General features: G+C 51.0%; 1 protein-coding gene across 1 annotated transcript; it reads right to left on the reverse strand.

Annotated features, from left to right (window-relative positions):
- Positions 1 to 7,529: 7,529 nt before the first annotated feature.
- On the reverse strand, positions 7,530 to 21,547 carry RBBP8NL (RBBP8 N-terminal like). Its single transcript, XM_074920321.1, has 13 exons — positions 21,481 to 21,547; positions 20,139 to 20,181; positions 19,517 to 19,612; positions 19,035 to 19,147; positions 17,923 to 17,995; positions 16,439 to 16,605; positions 15,853 to 15,935; positions 14,240 to 14,403; positions 12,370 to 13,177; positions 11,822 to 11,930; positions 9,697 to 9,761; positions 9,259 to 9,385; positions 7,530 to 7,998 (listed from the first exon to the last, which is right to left on the reverse strand). The coding sequence occupies exons 1-13, from the start codon at positions 21,545 to 21,547 to the stop codon at positions 7,880 to 7,882; spliced, it is 2,034 nt and encodes a 677-aa protein (XP_074776422.1). The 3' UTR covers positions 7,530 to 7,879.
- Positions 21,548 to 23,071: the final 1,524 nt, after the last annotated feature.

A 23,071-nucleotide genomic window follows, 5' to 3' on the forward strand; every position in this document is an offset into this window, starting at 1 on the left:
TTGCCAAGCAAGAAAGCTTTGCCTTTTCTGTGGTCCTCAGAGGACATTGATGTGCACCAATGATGTCCGTGCCACTGGGCCTGGCAGAGAAGGTTTGGGAGCTTTGCTGGGCGTGAGGAAGCCTCTGGCTCTGTGAACAGCAGGGTGAGGGTGCTGGTGGCCTCCGTGTTCCTCTGAACCCCAAACGGCCCTTGCAGACTCCCGCACTTCCCACCTCACACGCTCTGAAGCAGGTCATGCTCCCAAGTGGGATTTTGCCCATAGACATGGATGTACCTGACCAAATTTGCCATTAACAAGTGACTACTTTACAATTAACCGAGTATCAATGTACTCACAACACTGGACCGTCAGAATGGTAAATGCTTTTGCCAAATATCTTTAAAGAAGCTGCATGACAATTCTTAATATTGCTCTCCATTTATATAGCAATCAAACTGATGTCTGATGATATGACCTGAAATATGGGTACTGAAGATAGATTGTGAAACTGTCCTATAAAACACATACAGGTTCTTCGCCTTTTCATGTGGCTGTCTCATTTTTTGTATGCTGTTACAAGTGGGACATCAACACTTGTTTTATCATATTAAAAGTATTTGATAACAATAATAGGATTAGGATAGGAAACATAAGACAATGTTTTCTTGTAGGCTTCCATTAAAAATATAAACTCTCCCCTTAAAATCCCAAGAACTTCCTCAGCATCTTATGCTATTCAATATAGGTCAGATTCTGAGCCTTAAATTATTTGGCAGAACCATCTCATATCACAGCTGCAGAAAAAAATAATTTGGGATAAAAAGGAATTAAAATTCTTCCTGCTGGCAAGCTTATCAAATAAGCCCAGAGATAAAGGGGCATGGAAACCTAACCAGGCTTGCTGCAAACAATTCTCCAGAATGCAAGATTGGATTTTATAAAAGAAATGTCGGTTTTTTCATTCTTTCCTTGTAAAAACAGCTGTAGGATGTAAATTGTGGCACTGAGTCAGTGCAGGACGAAGCGGAGAGGAGCCAGCCTCCGTAGCTTAGCGGGTTGCTAACTTCAAAGCTGAATTTAGCAGTTTGAATGTTGCTGCTGTTAATGCTGGGGAGCTTTCATCTACGTCTGACAAGCGAACTAGCTCACAGTACACGAGTACAGCCGGCACGTTGCTGTGTTTCAAGGAATCTGCTGCTAAAACAGATGGGTGGCACATGAGCATCATTCCCACAAATGGCAGCGACTGGGTACAACCCCAAGCAACCTTTGCTCCCTGTTTTCTGCAATGAGGGAATCCCCACGGTGGGGGGAACGGAGCCCGAGTTCTGTTTTGACTGGAAATGCTCCTAATTCATACGCAGGGGTGGTGTTTTGGAGAAAGGCTGGATTCATCACGCTGTTGCTGCAGAGCAGATTCTGGTTCTGGGCTGAAGCACACTCCAATCTTCACTCCTGAAAAACCCCCGAGCAAACAGGAGGACAGATAGCTTTGCATTTACAACAGCATTATTGCACAAATGGAAAAGCATTACTCTGAATCTCCCATACTTATGCTCATTTTGCTCCTGGAGCTCTTGCTTTGCCTTAAAGGAAGCCCTGGGCCGTGTGGATACATGTCTGAGCTGCAATAAGGAGCTGGTGAGGAACAGGCCGAGCTTGCAAGACCTTATTCCAATATTATATGGCGCGTAGAGCCACCAAAGATTTTTCTACATGCAAGAACTGCAGGATTTGGTCTAAGCATCTGATATGAAACAGCATTTAAAAGTACATATGTGGGCTGGGTGTTACATTTTTTGCAAAATTATGGCCCAAAATCAAGGAAAGATAAACAGGTCATGAATATATTTAGGCTGGGAACCAGAAGAACAGCCTTCCAGTTGGAGGAACTGCTAGTATTAAGATAAGGCACCAGATAATTCTGTACACATTTTTGGGTATCCAAGAGGCCTTACAGGGGACCAGAGTGGTTTCTAGAAGCCTAGGAGGGTGATGTGTAAGTGCAATGTGCATCCAGAGTTTACTGTCTCCTCTCTCTTGAACAGGCTCTAATCCAAGGATCCATCCAAGGCTCTACCGCAGTTCACCCCTTTTAATTCCTCTCCTTAAATCAACACATTCAGGGGGACCAGCACTCTTTGGAGATAAGCTTCATGCTCACCACATCCATCTAAAGGCCAATCACCGCATTTTTGGGAATATACATTTTCCTGAGCTCGTCTTCCCCCTCCTATTTAGTATCTCTCAGAAAATGCCCGGAGGTACCATTCCTTAGAGTTGTTATGTATGTAAGAAATTATGAAACCCTTCCTAACTTCATTCACATGTTGGACTGCTCCTGCTCTCCGCTGGCACATCCATCTCCATCACTCTCCTCCTGCATCCCAAACCTGTGAGCCAGGTTTGACTCAAGCTGTTGGCCCTACCAGTACGTTAGCTGTGCAACCTGCAGTGGCTTTAATCCGCCTCCAGTTGGTTCCAGTTGCAAGTTGGTTTCTCTTGGCTGCTGCTGGAGCAGAGTGACTGTGTCCCCTGGATTCCTGAGTGGTCACCCGTGGCGGGTGACGCAATCTTCTGCTCCCACTGCAGATTTCCAGTTACAGCAAAACAACATGCTCAGCCCCAGGAGGCAAACACTGCCAACAGACCTCTGTGCTGATAACGGTGTGCCTTGGAAAATGACTCAGGCTCTCCTGCATGACATGAAATATTTAAAAAACACAGAGCTGATTGATTTAATCATATAGCTCTGCACTCAGGAGGGCCATGTGCTCGAGTCATGAAAAATGTACGTGGTGTTTACATGAGGATTTGTGAATGAATGTAGCAAACCCTCTCCCCTGAACCATGTGGCGCCGCACTACATGCTGTTATGAATAGATCAATAATTTTCATGGGAGGATCTTGCAAAATGTGTTCTCTGGAGAGGTCCCACTGGAGATCACCACACCTAGCAGCAAGTTTGGTAAGAGCAGGGTGTGCAGCACAAGCCCTCCTGGAGCTGGGGAACTCTGGAAGGGTTGATGACAATGTTCAAGGCAGAGCAGAAAGCTGTGATGCCCAAGGGATGCAGGAGGAACATGCACTTTGGCTCAGAATTTCCTGCAAAAAACTTTGTTCAAGTTAAAGGAGCAAAGGACTTCCCCAAATCTCTCCCTTCCAAGAACAATCACTGCGTGCTGGGCTTGCTAAACTGATCCACAACTTCACAGCCTCCTTTCAGAAATGTTTAAAGCCTTGCCCTTGTGCTCTGTTCTGAGTGCCCAAGTTGTCCCTGTCCCCTCCGAGCTCCCAGCTCTGCACCACAGAGCTGCACACAGGGCTGCCAGGGTGCTTGCTGCCTTCATCACACACGCAGGGTGCATCTGACCTTGAGAAGGACCTGCGCTAAATGCCCGGTCCAGTTAAATCCCCAAAACACGGCTTAAACAAGACTTCAGTAATGCCTGGAATGAGTTGTGGTGAACTGAGGAGTGAAGCTGTGTTTCCAAAGCCGGCACTATAAATGGGCATCACTTACTGATCGCATCTCGGCTAAAGGCATTTCACTACAGAGAAGGTGGTGCTCAGTCTCATGAAAAGGGCATGAATTGAGTCACCTTCAAAATATCTGTTGCCATAGAGGCAATACCACCACAGAAGATCGTAAGGGGGAAGAATCTGATGTGCATTTCTCCTTTTTTTGGTGCTTTTGGTTCCTGCATTGCAGCCAGCTGCCTCCCCAGCACAGTTCCCTTTTGCTTCGAGCTCGTTGGACTTTCTACTGCCCTGCAGAGCACCGTCTCCATTACACATGCAACAGAGGAACCTTTGTGCGGTGGCAATTTTTTTTTTTTTTCCGAGGTGGAGATTTATACTCACGGCTAGACTTGCACAAACTTATTCCTTACGGAATTTTACAAATCAGGTCTAGAGAGTAGCTGAAAATGTCAGTTTACTGCTGAGTTTAGTGGGAGGATGATGCAGAGGGAGGACCGAGGGGGATCTGCAAGCTGAGAGCAGGATCTGTGCTGTGAGAATGATTCAGCATGTACAGAGGCTTGAGAATCAGGAAGCAAAAGAGTTGCGATGGTCTGTTATTACAATTGTTTTGCATGACAGGCAATAAAGGAACCAACTAGTTGTTGCTATTTTGAAGAACCAAAAGTGAACTGAAATGCTTACACCATTCCTCTTTCAAATTTGTGTGCAATTTCAAATCCAGCCCCTGACCCTGAGCAAACTCAAGCTGTGCTCTGAACCCGTTCCTCTGGGAAACCAGTTCACCGACCCAGACATCCTACCTACATCGTGTCACTGATGACCTCAGAGCTATAATTTGTCTAAACAAAACAAACGTGAGCTGCCAGTCTCCCAGAAGGACTGATCTGTTCATGGGACAGCTTCTCGTCTTCTTTACTGCTCTGCAGGTCATAACTCGAGCACTCTAAGGGTAATTTCAGTGGCTTTTTGGAGATCATTGTGTAAAAATGTCCTTCTTGTGCTGAACGGAAACGTGGCGACAAGAATGGTTTAACTCTGCAAAAAGCACAGATTGCTGGGTCTGCTACACAGATGCCCCTTATAATCATTAGCCAAACTCCAGTGAAGTTATTAAAAGGCTTCTGTGCTCTCAGGGAAGGCAGGATCAGCCCGTGGGGCTGAATGCTGCTCAGTGTGTTCCTGCAAACGCGTTACCTCGAGCACAGCTGAACTTGCATACAGAAAAACTCTGCGAAGATCCAGAGTTTCTTGCAGGTCTCAGATTTCTTCCTTACTGCAGAACAGTTCAAGTCTGAGGCTGCCTGCATATCACCAAATCAATACATTCATTTATCTGTCAAGAATGGCTTCAACAGGAGACTGACAAGTATAATTACAAGAATTAATGGACTTAGCAATTATCCATGTTTCTGCAACATGGTTTGTGTGGGGGCAACAGCAAGCCAGTGGCTGGGTAGGAGCAGATTTTCCAGAGCTGGATAAAGTGCAGCGTATAAAGTTTATTTCACTTCAGCAACTTGCTCTGAAGAACACTTTTCTCAGAGCTGACAAAACTGGGTTTTGTTTTTATCGATATGGGATTGCCTTAACTATGAAATATATGTCCCTGCCAGACCCTCAAACACATCCTGCACAGAGATATGGGACATCAGCTGAAAATGCCTGCTGGAAAAAGGCAAGAAACAACATAAAAGAAAATAAAAGTTTGATAAATGAAGGTGAATTCTGTGGTGGTCTTGTGCAATGGGAGGAAAAAAAAAACCCACCTCTGTGGAAAAAAAAGAAATTGAGGAGTTCATTATTTTTGGCAGGACTTCTGCACATTTTGCTTATCAAGGGATTGTTATAGGGAGGAGATTATTTTATAGTCACATAAAAGTTCCCTCCCTCCTTCAGTTCTCCGGATCCCAGGCTGCCTCCCTGCAGTCTGAGGGGCCTCTTTACAGGACTACATTTCAACTATTTTTTTTTTTTTTTTTTTTTCCTGGATGGGGTTATTTATAAAAGACAGATTTATCCAGTTCACAAGGATCGTTCGGTGCTGCTCTGGGTATTGCTGCCCCCTGCAAGTCAGTCTGAGCAAGGGACAGACGTGCTGCTGGCTGCCTGGGAGGGAAAGAGGAAGGTGGAAGGTGTCAGTTGTGGCCCTGAACCGCTTCCCAGGGCTGGGATATGATGAACACTTTGAGCTGGGATAAGCCAGCCCTGCAACCCTGCACCCCCACCTGCCCATCCCCTCCTTGGGCCAGCTCCTGTGTGCTGAGTCCACATCACGGCACTGAGATGCAAAATGAGAGGTCGACGTTACCTGGGCTGAGCTGGTCCCCAGGACAAGGTGCTGTGTGAGCTGGGCTCTGCTCATCGGGTGCTCATGCCATGAGCTCCCTCCTGCGCTGCCCACCCTCTGCTTCGCCCAGACACGGCCCGTTAGACCCATCACCCCTTTATAACCTGGATGGCTCAAGCATTTCTGAGCACAGACCTCCAGGACGTTGATTCCCAGAATATCCACTGCCAGTCGGTAACTCACAAGCTGGGACTTTGCTCCTTGGCACAAACCATGACTAAAGGCTTGAGCCCAGAGGAGCTTTCCCAGCTGAGCACAGCCTCTACTGCGTGTTTTTTTCGGGGCGGGGTGGGGGGAGCGGTGCCACAGCAGTGCAAGAGAGCTACGAATTCCTGCTGCGGCTCCAACCTGTCAACCCTCGCTCTGTTTGTCAGGGTCTGGCCTGGTGTTAATCAGAAGCTGCTGAGAGATGCGATTGAATGGGAGGAGGAAAAGCCCATCAGCAAGGGACATGATCTCTGGCAAAGGGCTACAGCCCACCTGGGACACGGTGGCTTGTGCTCTGCACAAGATGTAACACCCCGTCCTGCCCCGCTGCTCTTAGGGTTGGACTAGATGATCTGCAAGGTCTTTTCCAACCTAGATGATTCTGTGATTCTGCCGAGGGTCATCTGGAGGCTGAGCTTCCACAGCCAGCTGCTAATGAAGATACCCCATGGTGCCCAACGAGTCCTGAGAAACTGCAGAGATAGGAGGCAGATGAGAGCTGTCTAAATAATTTTTCAGCTTGGGACATAGAGCTGCTCTGAAATACTCTGGCAGAAACCACCCCTACAGGACCCCCCCTACCTTCCCTGGACATCCCCACACCCTCCCTAGTCCTTCCCTGGCCACCTGGATTCATCTTTCCCTTGAAAAACCATCCTCCTCCCTGGCTGGGTGCAGGGCTGACACCCCCCAGTCCTGCAGCTGCACCGGGCAAGGCTGAGCCCCGCTCCCCTCCCAGCTCCTTTGCAGCTGGGGCTTTTTGGGGTGGTTTGTTTGGGTTTTTTTGTTTGTTTTTTTTTTTTTTTTTTTCTGCCTGCTTGCGAAAGGATGCTTTTGGCAGGCTGTGCTCTTGGCTTGCTGTGCTTTGCCCTTCATTCTTGTGAACAGGCAAACAAAACCATGTTTAAATAGAAATAACTGTGGACAAAGGAAATGGTGGTGCATCAGACAGGGCAGGTACCATCTCTGGCACTTCTCCTCTGGTCTCCCTCCGTTTTGGCCCTGTTCTCCCCACGTGCACTAGGAACAACCCAGCCTGGGTCCTGGTGCAGTGTTGTGGCTGCAGGGATACTTGATCCTGAAGGAATACTTGCCCATGCTTAACACACCAGAAAAAATGGTTTAAGAACAGTTTGTTCACATGAAAACAAGCTCCCAGCAATCCTGCCAAGGTCAGTGTGAACTGCTGAGCTGGTCTCACACACCTGCCTTCTCCAGGCATGCAGGACACCCTGGGGAGAGGGAGCAACACAAGCTCTCCCTACCCATGCTCTTCCCCCTGCCCTCTCCAGGGACAAGTTCCACCTGCCCGCCACATGCTTTCTCCTCACTTAACTAGAAAAGAAAACCTTCAGCTTTCTCCAAGTCAAACACAATCCAGTGTGAAACCTGGGCAGGGATTTAATCAGTGCAGGTTTGTTCATGGGGCCCTGCTTGGTCACCACCCTTGGGCCAGCCACCAGGACATCATACATGGGGAGCAGGGTCTGGGTAGTCCGTTCTTGAATGAAATCCCAGGGAAGAAGATGGTCAGTGCTGCAAAGAGGGCGTCTCCTCTTCCTCGCACCAGTCTGAGGGTCTGCTCCGGTGCAGGGCTGGGGGTCACTGAGTGCGCTGCTCCACCAGCAGTGTCCTGGCTGCTCCAGGTATCATCTGCACGGCTCTTCCTTGCCTCTCCCAGGGCACTGAGTGAGGATTTTCAGGATGTTCTACTCATTAATAAGTCCTTATGAATTCCCCACTGCCTGGCCCAGCACGGCAGGAGAAGTTTCTCTCCCAGCGTGGGTGGGTGCTGAGGTCTCCGAGCCCTCTCCATTGGTCTGCAGTGTGTGTGTTGTTTCTCGTTCTGCCCTGCTGTTAGCTCTCCTCGGAGGTATCGTCATGGGAAGCAGAGCAGTTCTCCGTTTGCTTCATGATCCCTGCTGAGCCCGGCTCCACTTTGATTTTCTTTCTTCCTCTCATTGACTTCTTAGCTCCTGTAAACAGCAAGATGACCGCAAGAGTTAACCCCAGAGCAATGGGTTTACATGTATGAGGTCAGTGTGACCTCCTCCCAAAATAGGGACAGCACAGGAGGAAGCAAACCTCAGCAAAGATGAAGAGAAACCCCTCTCACGCGTGAGATGCACGGGTACCTGGGGGAGGCTGTTTTGTCTCTGGAAACAGAAATATGTGAAGCAGAAATAGGCAGAGAACCGACCTGGTGCTGGAGCGTACCTGAGGCTGCCCAGACAGCGGGATGCATTTCCTGGATCTCTCCCACTTCCAGTGTGGTACATGGCACACACCACATCCTGGGAAAGGGATTATACCTCTCCATCACCCCATGCCTGCCACAGCTGCAGCCAGCCCTCACTTGGGACATCCCCACCCAGTCCCAGAGGGTTGGATGGTGTCTGCTCCAGGGACCACACAGCAGCTTCCACCCCATGGCTCCAAGCGACTGGTTTTATAGAGCAAATCCTCTTCTCACTCAGCTGCAGTGATGTCCCCTGAGCGAGCAGGCACCTCAAATGGTTGGGCACAAAGGGACAGTGCTTGCCATTAAAAAAATCCCTTCATGCTTAAGCAACTGCCCTCTTTACATTTATAATTGAGTCAACACTTCCTTGTCTTTACCAAGAGTACAAAGAGGGTTAGTAGCGGGGTATTTCTGACAGAGCACTTTTTAAGGTTTGACAGACCCACTGTCTTATCCTTGCTCTTATCAGGAGCAGTTTTCTGCTTATTCACCTGTAGGAAACACGGGTACAACACATTCCTCTGTCATCAGGGAAAACCTCCTCAGCCTCACTGGAAGATCAACAGAGCTGGCAGAAACCTTTCCCTGAATGTCAATAACTCACCCCAGGGAATTTGGCCTTCTCCAATCACCCCCTCCCTGACTGGCTAAGCAAACATGTGGGACTTAGCCCTGTTAGCTTAGGTGCTCAGGAGTGCTCTCCTGGCCACCCTGCCCAGGCTCCCCTGGCTAACCATTAGCAGGGGCTCCTCTGGCTGGAGACCGTTACCAAAGCACAGTGCAGCGTGTCTTATCGCTGGGAAATGAAAGACTCCACTATATCACCTTGGGCAAACATTTGTTTGCAGTGTGGCATGCACTCGGCAGAGGAGCACCCTCCTCTCCGTCACAGGGAAGGCGGCCGGTGCCCTCGGGTCTTTCTCACGGGAGCCCCTGGGGAAGCAGTGGAAGCTGTAGCCCTGAGCTGATGTCACAAGGAATCCATCCTTCCTACCTTTCGTCCAGGGATCCTGTCCTCTTTTTCTCTTCTTCTGCAATGCATGAGTTTTGTCTTCGGTGCAAAAATATTTCCCTTCAGCCCGAGCTTCTTGTAGTATATCATCTTCATATGAGGCAGCCACCTACAGCAACAAGAAGAGCAGTCAGTCTACAAACCACCCCACTTTCCCAGGAAGCTGATGGCCTGACGGCATTACTGAGGATCTTTGTGACCATTGCTACGGAGTGGTGACAAATGCATTTGTCTTGACTAGCTGGGAAGAGTGGATATCTCTATCCCTCAGCAGCAAGCTGGGTAAAAGTATGGGATAGGGGTTTCGCGCCTCATGGAGAAAGAGCCATCACCTCCTGGAGTGAGCTCAGGCAGGGACAACCCGTCTTACACCTCTTGGACCCAACAGCCAAAGCTAATGGCTGAAGGGAGCAAACACACCTCGCTGTCCGTTGTGTCTGGCTCATCAGATTCCTGCTTCCCAGACTCCGTGTCATCATCATCATCTAAGGAAATAAAAAAGGAAGGTTTTTTTGGGTGGTGGGAGGCCCGACAATCTCACGAGCAGATGTAGAGTCACCAGCCCAGGCTCTGAGAGCCATCAAGGCAGAAAACAGATTCAGCAATAAACTGTGTTGCAGAGCAGAGGCACTCTGAGCTATGTGGCTTGGAATGAGTGTTTATGGGAGATCCAACAGGACTCTCTTAGGGAACTAGCTCCCAATAAAGCTGTATCTGTAGGACTTTGCTACCCCAAGGTCAAAAGTGCTGGCCCAAAGTCTGTGGCCATGGACTGGGAAGCTGAGGGGTATTTAAAACCCTTTGAGACCCACGTGGGGAGACACATCTCTGGGTAAAGAGTCCAAAATGGACAATCCTCACGTTTGCAGCCTGTGCCAGTTGGTGGCTCTAGGCAGGGAACATGTGCTGAGGAGCAGAGGAAGGAAAGGTGGGGGAGCTGCTTCCCTGCCCAGCAAAAGGATTTTGCTGCCTACAGGCCCAGAGGCTACACAACCCCAGACACGTACTTGCACGCACCAGACACGCACCCGACCTTCGCACAGAGCAAAGCTGCCCGCGCCAGGGACCCAGCCTTGCTGGCGGTGGCATCACCCTGTCTGCGCCCACAGCAGCACACCCGTGCTGGCCGTGGAGGGGCAGAAAGGGCTGGGGATGGAGCTGTGCCCTCTTCTGAGGGGCAGGGGCATTCCAGGAGCTCAATATTTCTTGTTCCTGACACCCAGGTGGTCTAGCTGGGGTAGGACTGTTGGCAGGGCAGCCTCACCAGCTGCCCCTGTTCAGGTGAGAGAGCAGATAGTGCTGCTTTCAGGCACTCCTGGAGCCCCTGTAGTCTGATCCCATCCTCACTTTATTCTTCCACGGGTTAAAGTTCACTAGAAAGTGCAGAAGTATTTGTGTATTGTTTCCTGGGCTTTGTGTCAACCTTAAGGTGAGAACTGAAGAAAGTCCTGTATTCCCACACCCAGAATGTAATCAGCTGAAATTCTTCTGCTGTGATGATATCTCCTTAGCATATAAATCACAGAGGACTCCCTTTTTTTTTTTTTTTTTTCCACCATGCAAAATCCTGCTCCAGAGAGTGTTCCCAAACCGCTCTGACACGCCCAGACCAACTAATCCAGGTGAGCTCAACTTTCTGGCCAAGCCAGTAAGGCCGGTAACGAGGAGCTCTCAGCAGACGTGCTACCTGCTCCGCTCCCCATGGCTGCTGCCTCCCACCCGCCCGGGCAAACCTGGCACTCACGTCCCATGGCGGCCAGGCAGGGAGAAAGCACCACATGTCCCCAGACAAAGGGCACTGCAGGTTTTGGGAATGGAAAGGACTCTTACAGAGGATGGAGAAGGGAAAGGGAGGAGAGCATCCTGTCCTACCTGTTACAGGTACCAGCATCCCTCGCTCCATGCTCAACCCTATGTGCTGTGCCAGCACAGGGCACGCTTTGGAGCAAGGAGGCACAGGCAGGGATAATTTTTCCAGTGTTAGTACTGCAAATCTAGATTTTCCGCACCTCTGCTGGGGTGACTTTTGAGCTTCTACTTCCCTGAGAGGGGTGGGTAATACTGGAGCAGCAACATTGTCTTGTCATGGCTCATTGCGGGGTGGGTTTTGCCAGTGGGTCGGTGCTAACTGACCTCTTTAGCTCCTGGAGAACTCTGTGCCACCCAGCAGCTGAGTGCAGGGTGCGCTGCAGGGTGTCCTAGGGCACCCCACGGGTGGATCATGGTCTATGCTGGGCAGAGATACTGGGCTCTTCTCCTTGTAGATACTGAGCCTAAATTTTGGGCATCCCTGGGGTTGAAAATTGAGCCCTCAAGGATGCAAATGTGAAACACGAAGTTCCCCTGATGGCCCAAAAGAGTTGGGAGCCAAAAGCACCTGGGTCCCTGGAAGGGCATCCCATGCTGGTTAGCTGCTGCTTTGGTCAGCGGGATTGTAGGTGCGTGCAGAGCCCAGCACAGAGAGCTCCTGCTGTAAGATACCATCACAAAAACGCGCCTTTTGCTCTTGCCTTCTCAAGTGTCATGTTTGCCTGGGGCTTTTTACCTGCTTCTCCCTTCTGTGCACTGGCATCCAGTCTCATCCCAGTCTCTGGAAGGGCCTCTGGGTCTCTCGGAGTGGAGTTGTTTGTTGGATGTGCCCGTGAGAGCGCGAGCTGTAGGATACAGGGAGCACAAATGCTGCCTTTGCCAGGCAAGAGGAAAGGGCTGTCCCCAGCCCCTACATGATGACCGTGACACCCGTGGGGATGAACATCGCAGAGGCAGTTCTATGCACTGGTGGAGTGTTGCCTGGGAGCCCAGCACCCCTCCTGCTCCAACCTGTGGGATGGGACACAGGTGCTGCTGCACACTGGTCCTTGGACCTGGATGGAAACCCCACGGGTGCTGGAAGGGAGGGGAGATGGGGAACAAGAGCCAGGGATGAGTGGCTGTGGCTTTGCCATGTCTAAATGTGTCCCTGTTGGCTTCACAGGCAGCAAAGCCATTCTCCCACTGGTTATTAACGGTGGTCATAATGGTGCCAGCATCCAGTGCCGGTCACCTTGGGGAGGGGAAGGGGCCACAGTTGATGCCAACATGAACTGTACTCACCACAGCTGCATCCTCCTCCTCCTCCTCCTCCTCAACAGCACCAGGCAGTGCCCGGGTGGCATTGGGCCAGCGGTAGGGGAAGCGCAAGCTGTCCCGCTCTGCCTCGTGTCTCTTGCCGGGGCCGTGGGCTGCCGACACAGCGGGGCTCTCCCCGGGGCTTGGCTGTGGGCTGCTGGCCCCCCACGGCTCCCGGTGGCTGTGCCAGCCTGTTTCCCTGCCACGGCCAGAGTCTGACAGATCCAGCGGTGCGTCTGCACCATCGTCCCTTGTCACCTTCACCTTTTCTTGGAGCTCAGAGCTGTCCCTGATCAGCCAAAGCTCCTTCTCTTCCTTCCCGTCTGCAGCATCCTCCAGGAAGGACCTTTCCTCCTTGCACCCTGCCATGATGTTTGGCCATGGGGAGAGGGGCCGCTCCTCAGGCTTTGGGTCTCCATCTGCCCGCTGGCCTGTCTGGCACCGCTGCATGAGGAAATGCTGCAGTTGTTCCCTGTGCTTGAGGAGGTGCAGCTTCTCCTCCAGCTGCTGATCCCTCACGTACACCATGGCGGTGGGGAGCTTCAGCAAGGTTGCACGATCTTCCCAGCCATCACGTGACCGTGTCCTGTCGTCGGCATCTTTAGCCTTGAGCAAATGGTTGGAGAAGCTGCTGCCGTCCCGGTCAGCCGAAGCACAGTTGCTGGCCAGTCCCAACTGGTGCAGGGAAAGGTGCTTGTGGAGGAGGCAGAGCTGCTCTCTCCGGGTGGTCAGTTTTAGGTTTTCATAGGATGGACCAACCTTGGGGGAGTCTGGTTTGCTTGCTGTTAAATAACTAAAAGAAGCAGGAAAAAAAATAATGACAATTAGAGAATTTTCATGTGATTTCCCAGCTCCCGCAGGTGATGTGTGTGGTCTCTCCTGCTCTTTCTGTGCCCTGTTGCAGCTCTTGGACTATGCATCACAGTCACCTTCAGGTGCTGTGCTGGGGAGGAGGGTCCCGGTGGCTGCGGGAACCAGGCAGCTGGCAGTGGGTCTCTGCACTGCACCCATCGCAGGAAACCACCACCACCCCACCATCTAAGAGCTCTCTGCTGTCCCTGGGCCACGGCAGCTCCAGACAGGGGGTTGGACAAGTAGGGGAACGCAGTGACTGCTCATGTCAGCACTGCTGCTGAGAAGTCACTTGTCAAACCATGCCTTATAGCCAGAAGCATCCTAAATACCCGGCATTGGGCTTTCTTAGTGCCTTGGTGGGCCTGAAGACCTCCAGGATAGGGGAACAGCCCATCCTCCCTGATCTCACTCACTGGTAGATTTTTACAGCCATGCTAAGAAGGTCGGTATGGTGCATGAACCTCCCCTGCAAACCAAGTCTCTGCCATCACTGGTTATTTGGCAACTTCTGTGACTGCGAGCTTTTCCTGGGAATGCTCGGCAGATCTACTCCCACACTGGGAAACTCGCTGTCTCTACAGGTGAACTCACTGGCTTCGCTCAGCCCTCTGCGCTTCTGAAATCAATGGGGAGGATAAGCCCAGGGAAATGCTGAGCCCTGCAGAAAAGCCCAGTAGAAAAGATAAGGAGGTGCAGGGATTGCCGCCTTCCATGAGGCAAGTCCCTCTCCTCCTGGCTGGAGATGGGGGCACCCGCTTTTCTTTATGGGTCTGTCTGAGGAAGCTGGAGTAACGAGGCTGATCTCGTCAGGCGGGATTCCAGTCATTTTTTTGCTGCTGTAAACAGGGAGACCCCCCTCCCCGAGGCTGTGGGAGAAGTGTGGAGAAGAAAGTGAGCAGATGTAGTGAATATCGGCCATCTGATGACAGTCTGCCCAGTGGGACAGCTGCAACAGGCCATGGGTCAGGCCCACACCACGACCCACGAGCAGGTAACTCACGCCTCAAGGCTGGGGCTGTGCTCGTGCTCTGGCGGGAGAGGAGTCTTCCTTGCTGGTGGGGACACTGATGCCCCCAAGGGACTTTTTTCCAGGAAGCAGGGTCTGGAGCCAGGTCTCACCAGAGCGATGGTTCCATGCAGCTGGTTGGCGACCCTCTGGGATGCCTGTGGCAGAGGGGAGAAAGTCCAGGTGAGCTGTTCTGCTGTGTATCCTGGGCAGTGCGTTGGCTAAGGGGAGCCCTGCCAAGCAGAGACGCAGCTCTCCACCAGCATGAACAAGACAGACAGCTCTTAAGTGGTCTGTTTGGTATGATTCTGGTCAACGACTCAGCCATATTTTTGTTGGTTTTCCCAGGAAATTTCCCCTTCATTTTTTCTAGCAAGATATACAGTACTCTTTATTTTCTGGCTGCACTGATTTGTAACCCAGCAGGTCTTGTGCCTCCTCTCAAGTCAAGCCATGATTCAGTGGCTTAACCAAGATAAGACCCTGCAAATTCCTTGACCCCTAGTCAGGCCACTAGACTTTATTGATGCAAGCTCCTGGCACGCACTGATTTGGTGGGTGTATTTCCAGTGGAGTACCTGTCTGTGAGGCCAGGACATCATCATTTCCATCTGCTGTCATAAAAGCCTCACCACATGTTCTGTCTTGACTTTCCCCTGCCCACCTGGAGATGTCACCAACCCTTCCCGTGATCCCTATTAATTATCCTCACAGCCTGCCTGCAGCCTTACCAAAACCCCTTTTCACCTGCTCTTTCAAGTTTTCTGTGAGTTCAGGTAAGCAAAGCCTGTGCCAAAACAGAAGCATCTATGTGGGTGTGTATATGGGCTTGAGTTCCCACGACCAGGAACAGGGCTTCAGGTCCTGCAGTCTCATCTCCCAGTGCCCAGTATCACCGTATCACTCAGCATCCCTCAGCTGACACATACTCTCTGTGTTTTAAAGGCATGGCAGGCTTGCATCAATGCACAAAATGGCAACCACTGAATGCCAGGCCCTCTGAAAATACTAATATTCATTATGCTGCAGATGGAGACACATCTGCGATGCTCTTGGGCAGGGCTGCTGTGGTGTATTTGTTCTTAGTACCCACAACTCCCACAGTTTACATGTTCTCCAGGGTTTTCCAGCACACAGTGTCTTGCTCACCCAGATAATGGAGAGCTGACTATAACTCAGGATAAGGTGCAATGAAACGTATCTCAGCACGGTCTCCCCAGCTCCTTCACTCCTCAGAGCTTTCCCCAGCAAGACATCTGAGAGAGGAACCAGAGCAACAGGCAGAGGACTCAGGGATGCTAGACGTGTTGTCATGGAGGATAAACACAGGAGAAAACAAAGGCATGCACGCTCGCAACAGGGACAGGACCCTGTGCCAGACTCCAAATGCTTTGCTCGCAGTGAGTGGCAGTTTCTGCAGAAAGGATGCATCTGGCATTTGGTTGGTGCCCTTCTTGGCTCTGGCAACTGCAAACTCCCTGAGTATGGCTAATTGCTTCACCCCTAATTGCCTTTCCCTATCCCAGCTTAACTCTCACGATCCAGTTCAGATGACCACAGTGGTGGGGAGAAGGCCTGAGGGCATCAGGCTGCCTCTGGCAACTCACCATTTCTGCGAGGCTGACTTCTTGGAGAACAGTGCCTGGGGAAGTCCTGCTGCTTGGAGAACTTTTCTGTCCTGCAGGCTTTTCTGCAAAAAAAGACACAACCAGCCACTGTGGTGGTCCCGCAGAGCTGTTGCAGGCTGCCCTACCCTGCAGCATGCTGGAGTCTCACAACATCCCGAGGATGCCACTGGCTGGCACCAACAACCTTCTATTGAAGATTTTGAGTCAAAATTTCTGTCTGGCTCAAGCCAGCACCTGACTGAACGTACCCCTGATCGCGCGTGTGGGTGGCAGCAAGGCAACGACATGGTCGCTGCATGAAATGGGTGGCGGGTCCACACTTGCACGGCACTTGTCTTACAGTGAGGGCACCCAAGCACTCTTTTGCTCTAATGCACAGCAGCGTGTTTCTCCCCTGACATGCATTTCCCACCCCAGCAGCTATTCTGCTCATGGCAATGTCCATCTGAGCTGCCAACAGCTTGGTCTCTGCTCTCCAGGCCCTTTCCCAGGCGGCTTTGCACTGTGGCTCAGTCACTCTCCCCATCCCCAGGTCTTCAAGGTGGTGGGAGCCAGCAGTACCCACCTTCTTCCAGCTCAAGGCCTGACACATCGTGGTGGGCTTCTTCTGCTCCCCTGTGAGCTGCTTTCTCAGTACCAGCATTCCTGCTCGCTGGGGACAGTAAGGGCAAGGGGGAGCTGGGGGTGGAGCTGCTTTCTCTGGAGGTGACTCCTGCGTGCTTTGTCCTGTCTCTGTTGAAAGTAGAAGGACACAAATGAATGAGTATGGGCAGGAGAAAGAAGGTTTGAGAGCCACAGTACTGGGAGCACTGAGTTATAGAGCCTGATATATAAATATACATATTTATATATATATGTATATATATGTATGTGGATATACTGGATCCTCAGACTCACTTCCTTCCATTGCAGCTTATCACTAGCTCAGCTGCATTCTGGAGCATGGGACAGAGCCAGCACGACAGCTCAAGGTCTGATTTCCCCACTTGGTTGTGGGTAACATCGCAGGAAGCCACGATGCTGGATAAGCCAAAACCCAACTGTGGCTATTGCAAAAGCTCTGTGAGAACCTGTAGGTCCCTGGCTGATCTCTCAGCCTGATGTAGGGGTGGATTCAGCATGGGGACATGGCAGCTGTCCCCCTTCACCATTGCGACCTGGTGGGACTGATGCTCTTGGTCACAATGAGGGAGTCACTGAGTCTCGGAGATCCACGCTTATGCCATGGACAAAGTCCTGACTGGACCCTGATGCTGAGACATGAGTGTATGGCCCAAAATCTTCCTATCGAACAGCCCAAGGAAGAGCAGAGCAGAGCACAAGCACTCAGCTCAGCAAACCCAACTCGACCTACAGCTCTGAAACTCCTCAGGCCTTGGGAAGCACTGGGGAGTAAAAACAAGTTTCTCTTTAAGCATATGGTGTTTCTGTGCTCCAAAGAAAACACATTTCTAAACTAATCCCTCAGTGCTAATTCCTCCGGACTTTAAACCCTTGAGGAATGAACTGATTTGTATATATTGGCCAGCCTGGCAGGTTACTTGGCTTCAGCACAGCACTCTGCTGGGATATGAACCTGTTGGTGCAGATCACTTCTCCCTCTTAACTCTGTCTCACTCCCTTGTGTGTCACTCTCCTTCCCCCAAAACACAACCTGCTTCCTGCAGACCGTCTCTGGCTGCTGCAGGAGGGCAGCTGGTGCCATGGAAAAGCCATGGAAGCCCAGGTTGAGGTCCGTGGCCAAGGCAAAAAGCCCAGGGCTCTGCTTCCCATAAGCAGTCTCCCACGGTGGGGTGCTGAATACCGTTGTTCCCAAAAAACTGAATCCTTGGATGCAGGTGAACAGGGAAGTGAGCAAAGGTCAACAAGGACTTAGAGACCATTATGGGTGTTTTGGTGTCTAACATCTACAGGAATCCCTGGGAATTAGATGCTAAAATACTCCTGAGGATGACCTGGACTTGATGTAGCCCGCCCTGCTCAGCTATGAAATTGCCTCTGTCCTTGCCAACACCCTTCATAATAAATGAAACCCAGGAAAACACTTACTCCAGGCTCCGGAGCGTCTTCAGTTCTTCCTTGAGAGTTTTGTTCTCTTCCCTCAAGCGGTTCGTCTCGTTAGCTGCATGGAGACAAGTTGTGCTGTGGATTCAGGTGTTGCAAGGAGAGAGCTGATGCTGCTCAGAGCTTTCTGGGGCGCATGGGGCAGGAGGAGGGAATGGCACAAAAGCTTTTGGGGGGGTGTTGAATTTCCTTCCTTCTCCGAAAACACACTGGGGGCTGAGGGATAAAAGGGAGCAACTTTCCAAGTCGGGTTTGGTCAGGGTTGGGGTCTGCTTGCAGCCCATCCAACTTGGGGGAAGAGCGTGACCCAGATGGGGTGGTGGCTGTGGCACGGCAGGACGGACACAGCCAGCCCATGAGCACCACGGCCGCCTCCGAGGAGTGGGTGCTGTGTTAGGGAGAGGGCTGGAGGCCTTGGGGAGGATCGGGCGAAGGCCAGCGGGAGCCCAGCAGGCTCCTGGGCAGGGTGGGCTGCTGTTCTGGCTTGCTGCTGCTCGAAAGCAGCACTGGGGCAGGAATGGCATAGCAGGGGAGATAAACTAAGGGCTGCTGGCACCTCTCCATCCCTCCTGAATGCCTTATCTCCTTCACCCCCATGACCCTCCCTGGGCCAGCCAGATCCCCAGGGAAAAACACCCTGAGCCTGAGTGGTGCTGGGAGCTCTGCCAAAGGCTCGGGAGAAGATCTATCACACGTGTTGCTTGATTTCCATTTACCCGTGCTGAGCTGCTGCTGTGACTTTCCTGTCTTTGCCAGAGTGTTACTTCTACAGTGCCAAATGCTTCTTTTTTCCAGGCAGCTGACATGGCCTGGCCAGCTTGGGGCTGCTCTCGACGTGAGCATCTCTCATTCCCCAGCTCTGCCACTTTGTGTGAGTGGTTACCTCTGCCTGGGGGGGACACGGGCTGCCAGTCCTGGTCAGATGTGATTTTTAAAGACCCTCCCACTCACATTGGCTCTCTCCCTTCTCTCCATTCTCAAACCCCTCCTGGGTTCCCCATCACTGGGAGACTCATGTGCAAGTATCTGGGAGAGGCATTACCTGAGCAAAGACTCAGCCAGCTAAAGCTGAGCTTACAGCAGGGGGTGGTACGTACTGAGGATGAAGATGTGCTTCAGGCTCTGGAAATGAGAGCTCTCATACTCATTCTGCTTCTTTTTTGCCAGCTCCTGGGTGACCATGCATCTGTCGCAGAGACCGGCCCTCAGCCTGGAGGAAAACCCGCGGCCGGCAGCTTATTACCACACGGTTCCCATGGGGGAAATAAGGTCCCGCTCTCTCCACGGAAAAGTATGAACACCCAGTCCATCACCCAGAATTGGTGAGAGGGATTATAACCCATACAGCCCAGCCCTGGCCCTTCCACCCCCCTTAGATCCAGTTCCACCCCCAGCAGCTTAGGAAAGCTCCTCTGCATGTGCCTGGGTTCCCCCAGCTCTCCCAGCAGCCACGTATGAGCAAAAAAAGAGGTTCATGGGCTACATCCCACCTCTGGGAATACAGCAAACCCCAAACTCTGCCCCTAGGAGGGTGTACTCACTGCCACTGAACAGCACCCTACTGAAAAATAAGTCTTACCTGTTTTCTAACACCTTTACATTTTCTTTAAGGGCCTTCTGTTGTTCCCTTAACTGGTGATTTTTAGCAAACAGCTCTTCAATTCTCTGAGCATCACTAATTGAAGAAACAGAACAAATTAAAGAAAGTTATTAGATTTCTCCCCAAAATCTGTGCCTTTATCCTCAGAGCCCTGTCAAGGGGAAGGATTTCTGCCCTGAGCCTGCCATGCTGCTCACACCAGTATGGCTGAATTGCTTTTGCCTGTGTGGCAGGAGGGGAAACAAATGTGTTAGAGCCCAGATGCTGCCCTGTGACACTCATCCTTGGAGTTAGCAGCTTGCTTCATCCCACTGCATTGCTTTCCAAGAGATCGATTGTCCATTGGCACGAGCATCACTGGCCGGTGGGAAGGCAAACAAGAGGTAGGCTGGGGTCACCTCAAGCCCGGCCTGTGCTGGGGACTTGCATGGCAAAAGTCACCAAAAGGTTTGGATCTGGCAGAGCCAGACAGGCAAACTGTGCTGTCTAAATCAGGCAACCTCGGAGGAGTGCCTGGGAGGTCTGAAAAGGAAGAGGTGTAACCTCCCCTCCGCCCCCCACCCCGCCACAGCGTGGGTAGAGCAGACGTGGCACGGCTTACCGGCACTTCTCCGTCGTCAGCTCCGTCAGCTTGCTTTGCAGGCCTGGAATAATTAACAGAGATGGAGAGGTGGGTATTTATTGCCAATTCCCCGGCACTCAGAAACAAAATGCGATGATGGAATTTCAGGAGGGTGTCCGGCTTTGCAGAAACTTCATCAATTTACAAACCTTATTTCCGAGAAGGAATAACTCATTGCTTGTGTTAATACTGCAGTTTAATATAGCTGGAAAATGTGTGAGCACATTTTGTACCTCCACTATTTAATGAGTCTGCGTTTCCCTCCCACCCCCAAAAAGTCTGTTTCGGTTTTGTTTCTACTTATTTCTTGTTACAGAATGCATTTCCCAGGAGGGCAGTATTTTATAACTCTTAGGGCTGCAGAGCATCTTGGAGGCTATTTACAGCTGAACAAGAACAGCTTTCATTGATGGATCTGCAGACGTTACATCCTGTCAAATCCATTTTATGCAAAGTAGATGTAAACATGTGGTTTAAATTGCTCAACAGTTTCCTCTAACTCTCACATGGCTTGAAATTACACAAGAGAAGAATGAATTCATAAGCCAGAATCCTCCAAAAGCGATGTTGTTTTGTTCATAATATTGATACTGGGAATTATTCTAATAAGAAAACAATTGGATTTGGCATTTGGTTGCTTAACCTAGTGGTTCTTATTTTAATAACGTATGACCTGAGGAATAATGTATTCCCTAGAGAAATAAACTATCCAGCCTGACTCTAAGGTTTTCTTTAGCAGAGCCTCATCCTCCTGCTGCTTCTCTCCGATGGATTATTGCATCTTTCCACTTTGCCTTTGATGCCTCAGTATCCAAATACACCCCCATCCAGGTTGCTCGGAGAAAATGCCCGGCAGGTGTGCAAGTCACTTGTGCCAACCTCCCAATTCACCTTTATCGCAGACCATGGCAGCAGAAAAGGAGTCAAATCCCTTGTGATTAATGCTTGGAGCAAGTGGGATTCCTGCAGGGACTGAGCACCTCTGTGCCTTGCCCTCTGGGAACACTGGATGAAGGAATACCCTCTCTCTTCTGCTCTTTCTCATCATCCAAAGTTACTGATTTTCTCAGCAAACCTACTTCTTCACTGGTGGGAGATACCATGGTGGTATCGGAGGGTGTTTTCCCCTGAGGGCCAGGCTGTGACCCTGCATCCCCATCCATCCCCATGAGTGATACTTGCTGAGCCCTAATTCCCAAAGCTCCCTGATCCATACCCGCTCCTTCTTCCTTCAGGTTATTTGAAACCAAACAGACCAAGGTGGCCTTACAAAGAAATGGACCTTGGCCAATTTTGAATACGACTTCTTGTGTCTCCTTACCTTGGACCTCTTTCTCATGGATTTCCTTGAGCTTATTCAGGAACTCTGCAAAACTCTCTGTGGTCATGTTCAGGGCTGTGCTGCACGCTGGGTGAGGACGTACGTTTGTCTCAAGTTACTCAGGTTTCAGCCTAAAAGGCCAAAAAAAGAGAAATATCTTGTGTATGTGATGTTTAGCAAAGTCATAGAAACAGGGCAAAGCCCAAATCTGGAAAGTGAAGTCATTTGCTAAATCATGCACACACATAAAGCAGCAGGCTCATCCGGGGATGCATTTTGAGACTGTCCACTGTGTCTCAGCCCCAGGCTGGAGGCACGGGCAAAATGGAAGACAAACAAAAGCCCAGGTAGAAAAATCAGGCTTTTCCTCTACTTTTTGAGCTGTTTAAATCACATTTCTCAGGGATGAGGCAGGGCAAGGCATCTTCTTGAGGAAGGAACTGCAGGGCTCGTGTCGGGACCACGTTACTGGGGGCTGATGATGGGAAAACTCACTGCAGCTTCGGTGCTTGAGCCTGATGGACCCATCTCCCACTGCCTCCCGAGATGCTCCTATGCATCTCTCCTCCCTTTGGCACCACACACAGCTTCTACAGAGGCAACACGTATTGCTCAGCCACCCCACGTGGCCTTGCTGGCTGCAGCCTCTCTCAACCCTTGGGAGACACCAAACTGAGTGTTATTTACCCCATTTTACAGAGAGACCTGGAGAGGTGATGCACAGAGCTGAGCCCTGCAGGAAGCTTGGTGGGTGGAGAGCTGGTGTGGGTGCAGTGCTGGGGGGGTTGGACATGAGCTGGGGGCACCCCGGGGTGCACAGGCTGCCCTCAGTCCCCATGTACTTGGAGCAGCATCCCAGGTCCTGTCCCAGGCTCAGGTCTCTGCTCCATTTGCCCCTGCCTCAGTTTCCCCATTGATATTATGGGGTTATTAATGCTCCAGCATGCTGAGTGCCATCACTTAGTGCTGGCGGTAGTGTTCAATAATCCCCAACAACAGATAAAGTGCTCGACTTTCAAAAGAAACCTTGCTTTTTCCTTTTTTGATTGAAAAGATCCCCAAACAAGAGGAGAGGTGGAGAGCAACCCATGATACCCCCAGCTCTGTAAGCTGGGAAAGGCAGGAGGTAAACAAATAGCCTGAAACTGAGGGGTTGTTTTTTTAAGAATACTGCCCTAATTTTAAGAATTTTTAAGAACTTTTGCCCTAATTTTTAGAATTTTGCCCTAATCCCATGAACTTTGAAATTACTAGCAGGGATGGAAAGTGGAAACTTTGGAGATGAGAAAGCTCATTACAGCAGGGATGACCTCATTCCTCCCTGTGATACCGATGTTGGGTAAATTCTTTCTTTTCCATCAGCCGAAGCCTTGGGGAGTCTCAGATCCCCCAAAATGGTTGTGGGGCCAGGTCCCTCCTGGACCATGGTGGTACTGGGGAGGGACGTGTGTCTGAGTATCCCCACAGAGCATCGTGGAAGGTCCCCGAGGGGTTGGGCAGGAGGGGTGTGCAACCTCCCTGCCCCTGCGGGCAGGTCAGAACATCCCTGCACACCCTGGGGTGTCCTCTGGGACCACCAAAACCATGCTGA

This window comes from Athene noctua, chromosome 16 (genome assembly GCF_965140245.1).
Source record: "Athene noctua chromosome 16, bAthNoc1.hap1.1, whole genome shotgun sequence".
Taxonomy (NCBI): Eukaryota; Metazoa; Chordata; class Aves; order Strigiformes; family Strigidae; genus Athene; species Athene noctua.

Coding starts and splice junctions, on each gene's coding strand:
- RBBP8NL (XM_074920321.1), bottom strand. CDS start 21,547: ATGACCACAGAGAGTTTTGCAGAGTTCCTGAATAAGCTCAAGGAAATC. Junction 16,606..17,922: donor AAGACGCTCCGGAGCCTGGA/GTAAGTGTTTTC, acceptor TACTTTCAACAG/AGACAGGACAAAGCACGCAG. Junction 14,404..15,852: donor AAGTCAGCCTCGCAGAAATG/GTGAGTTGCCAG, acceptor CCTCTGCCACAG/GCATCCCAGAGGGTCGCCAA.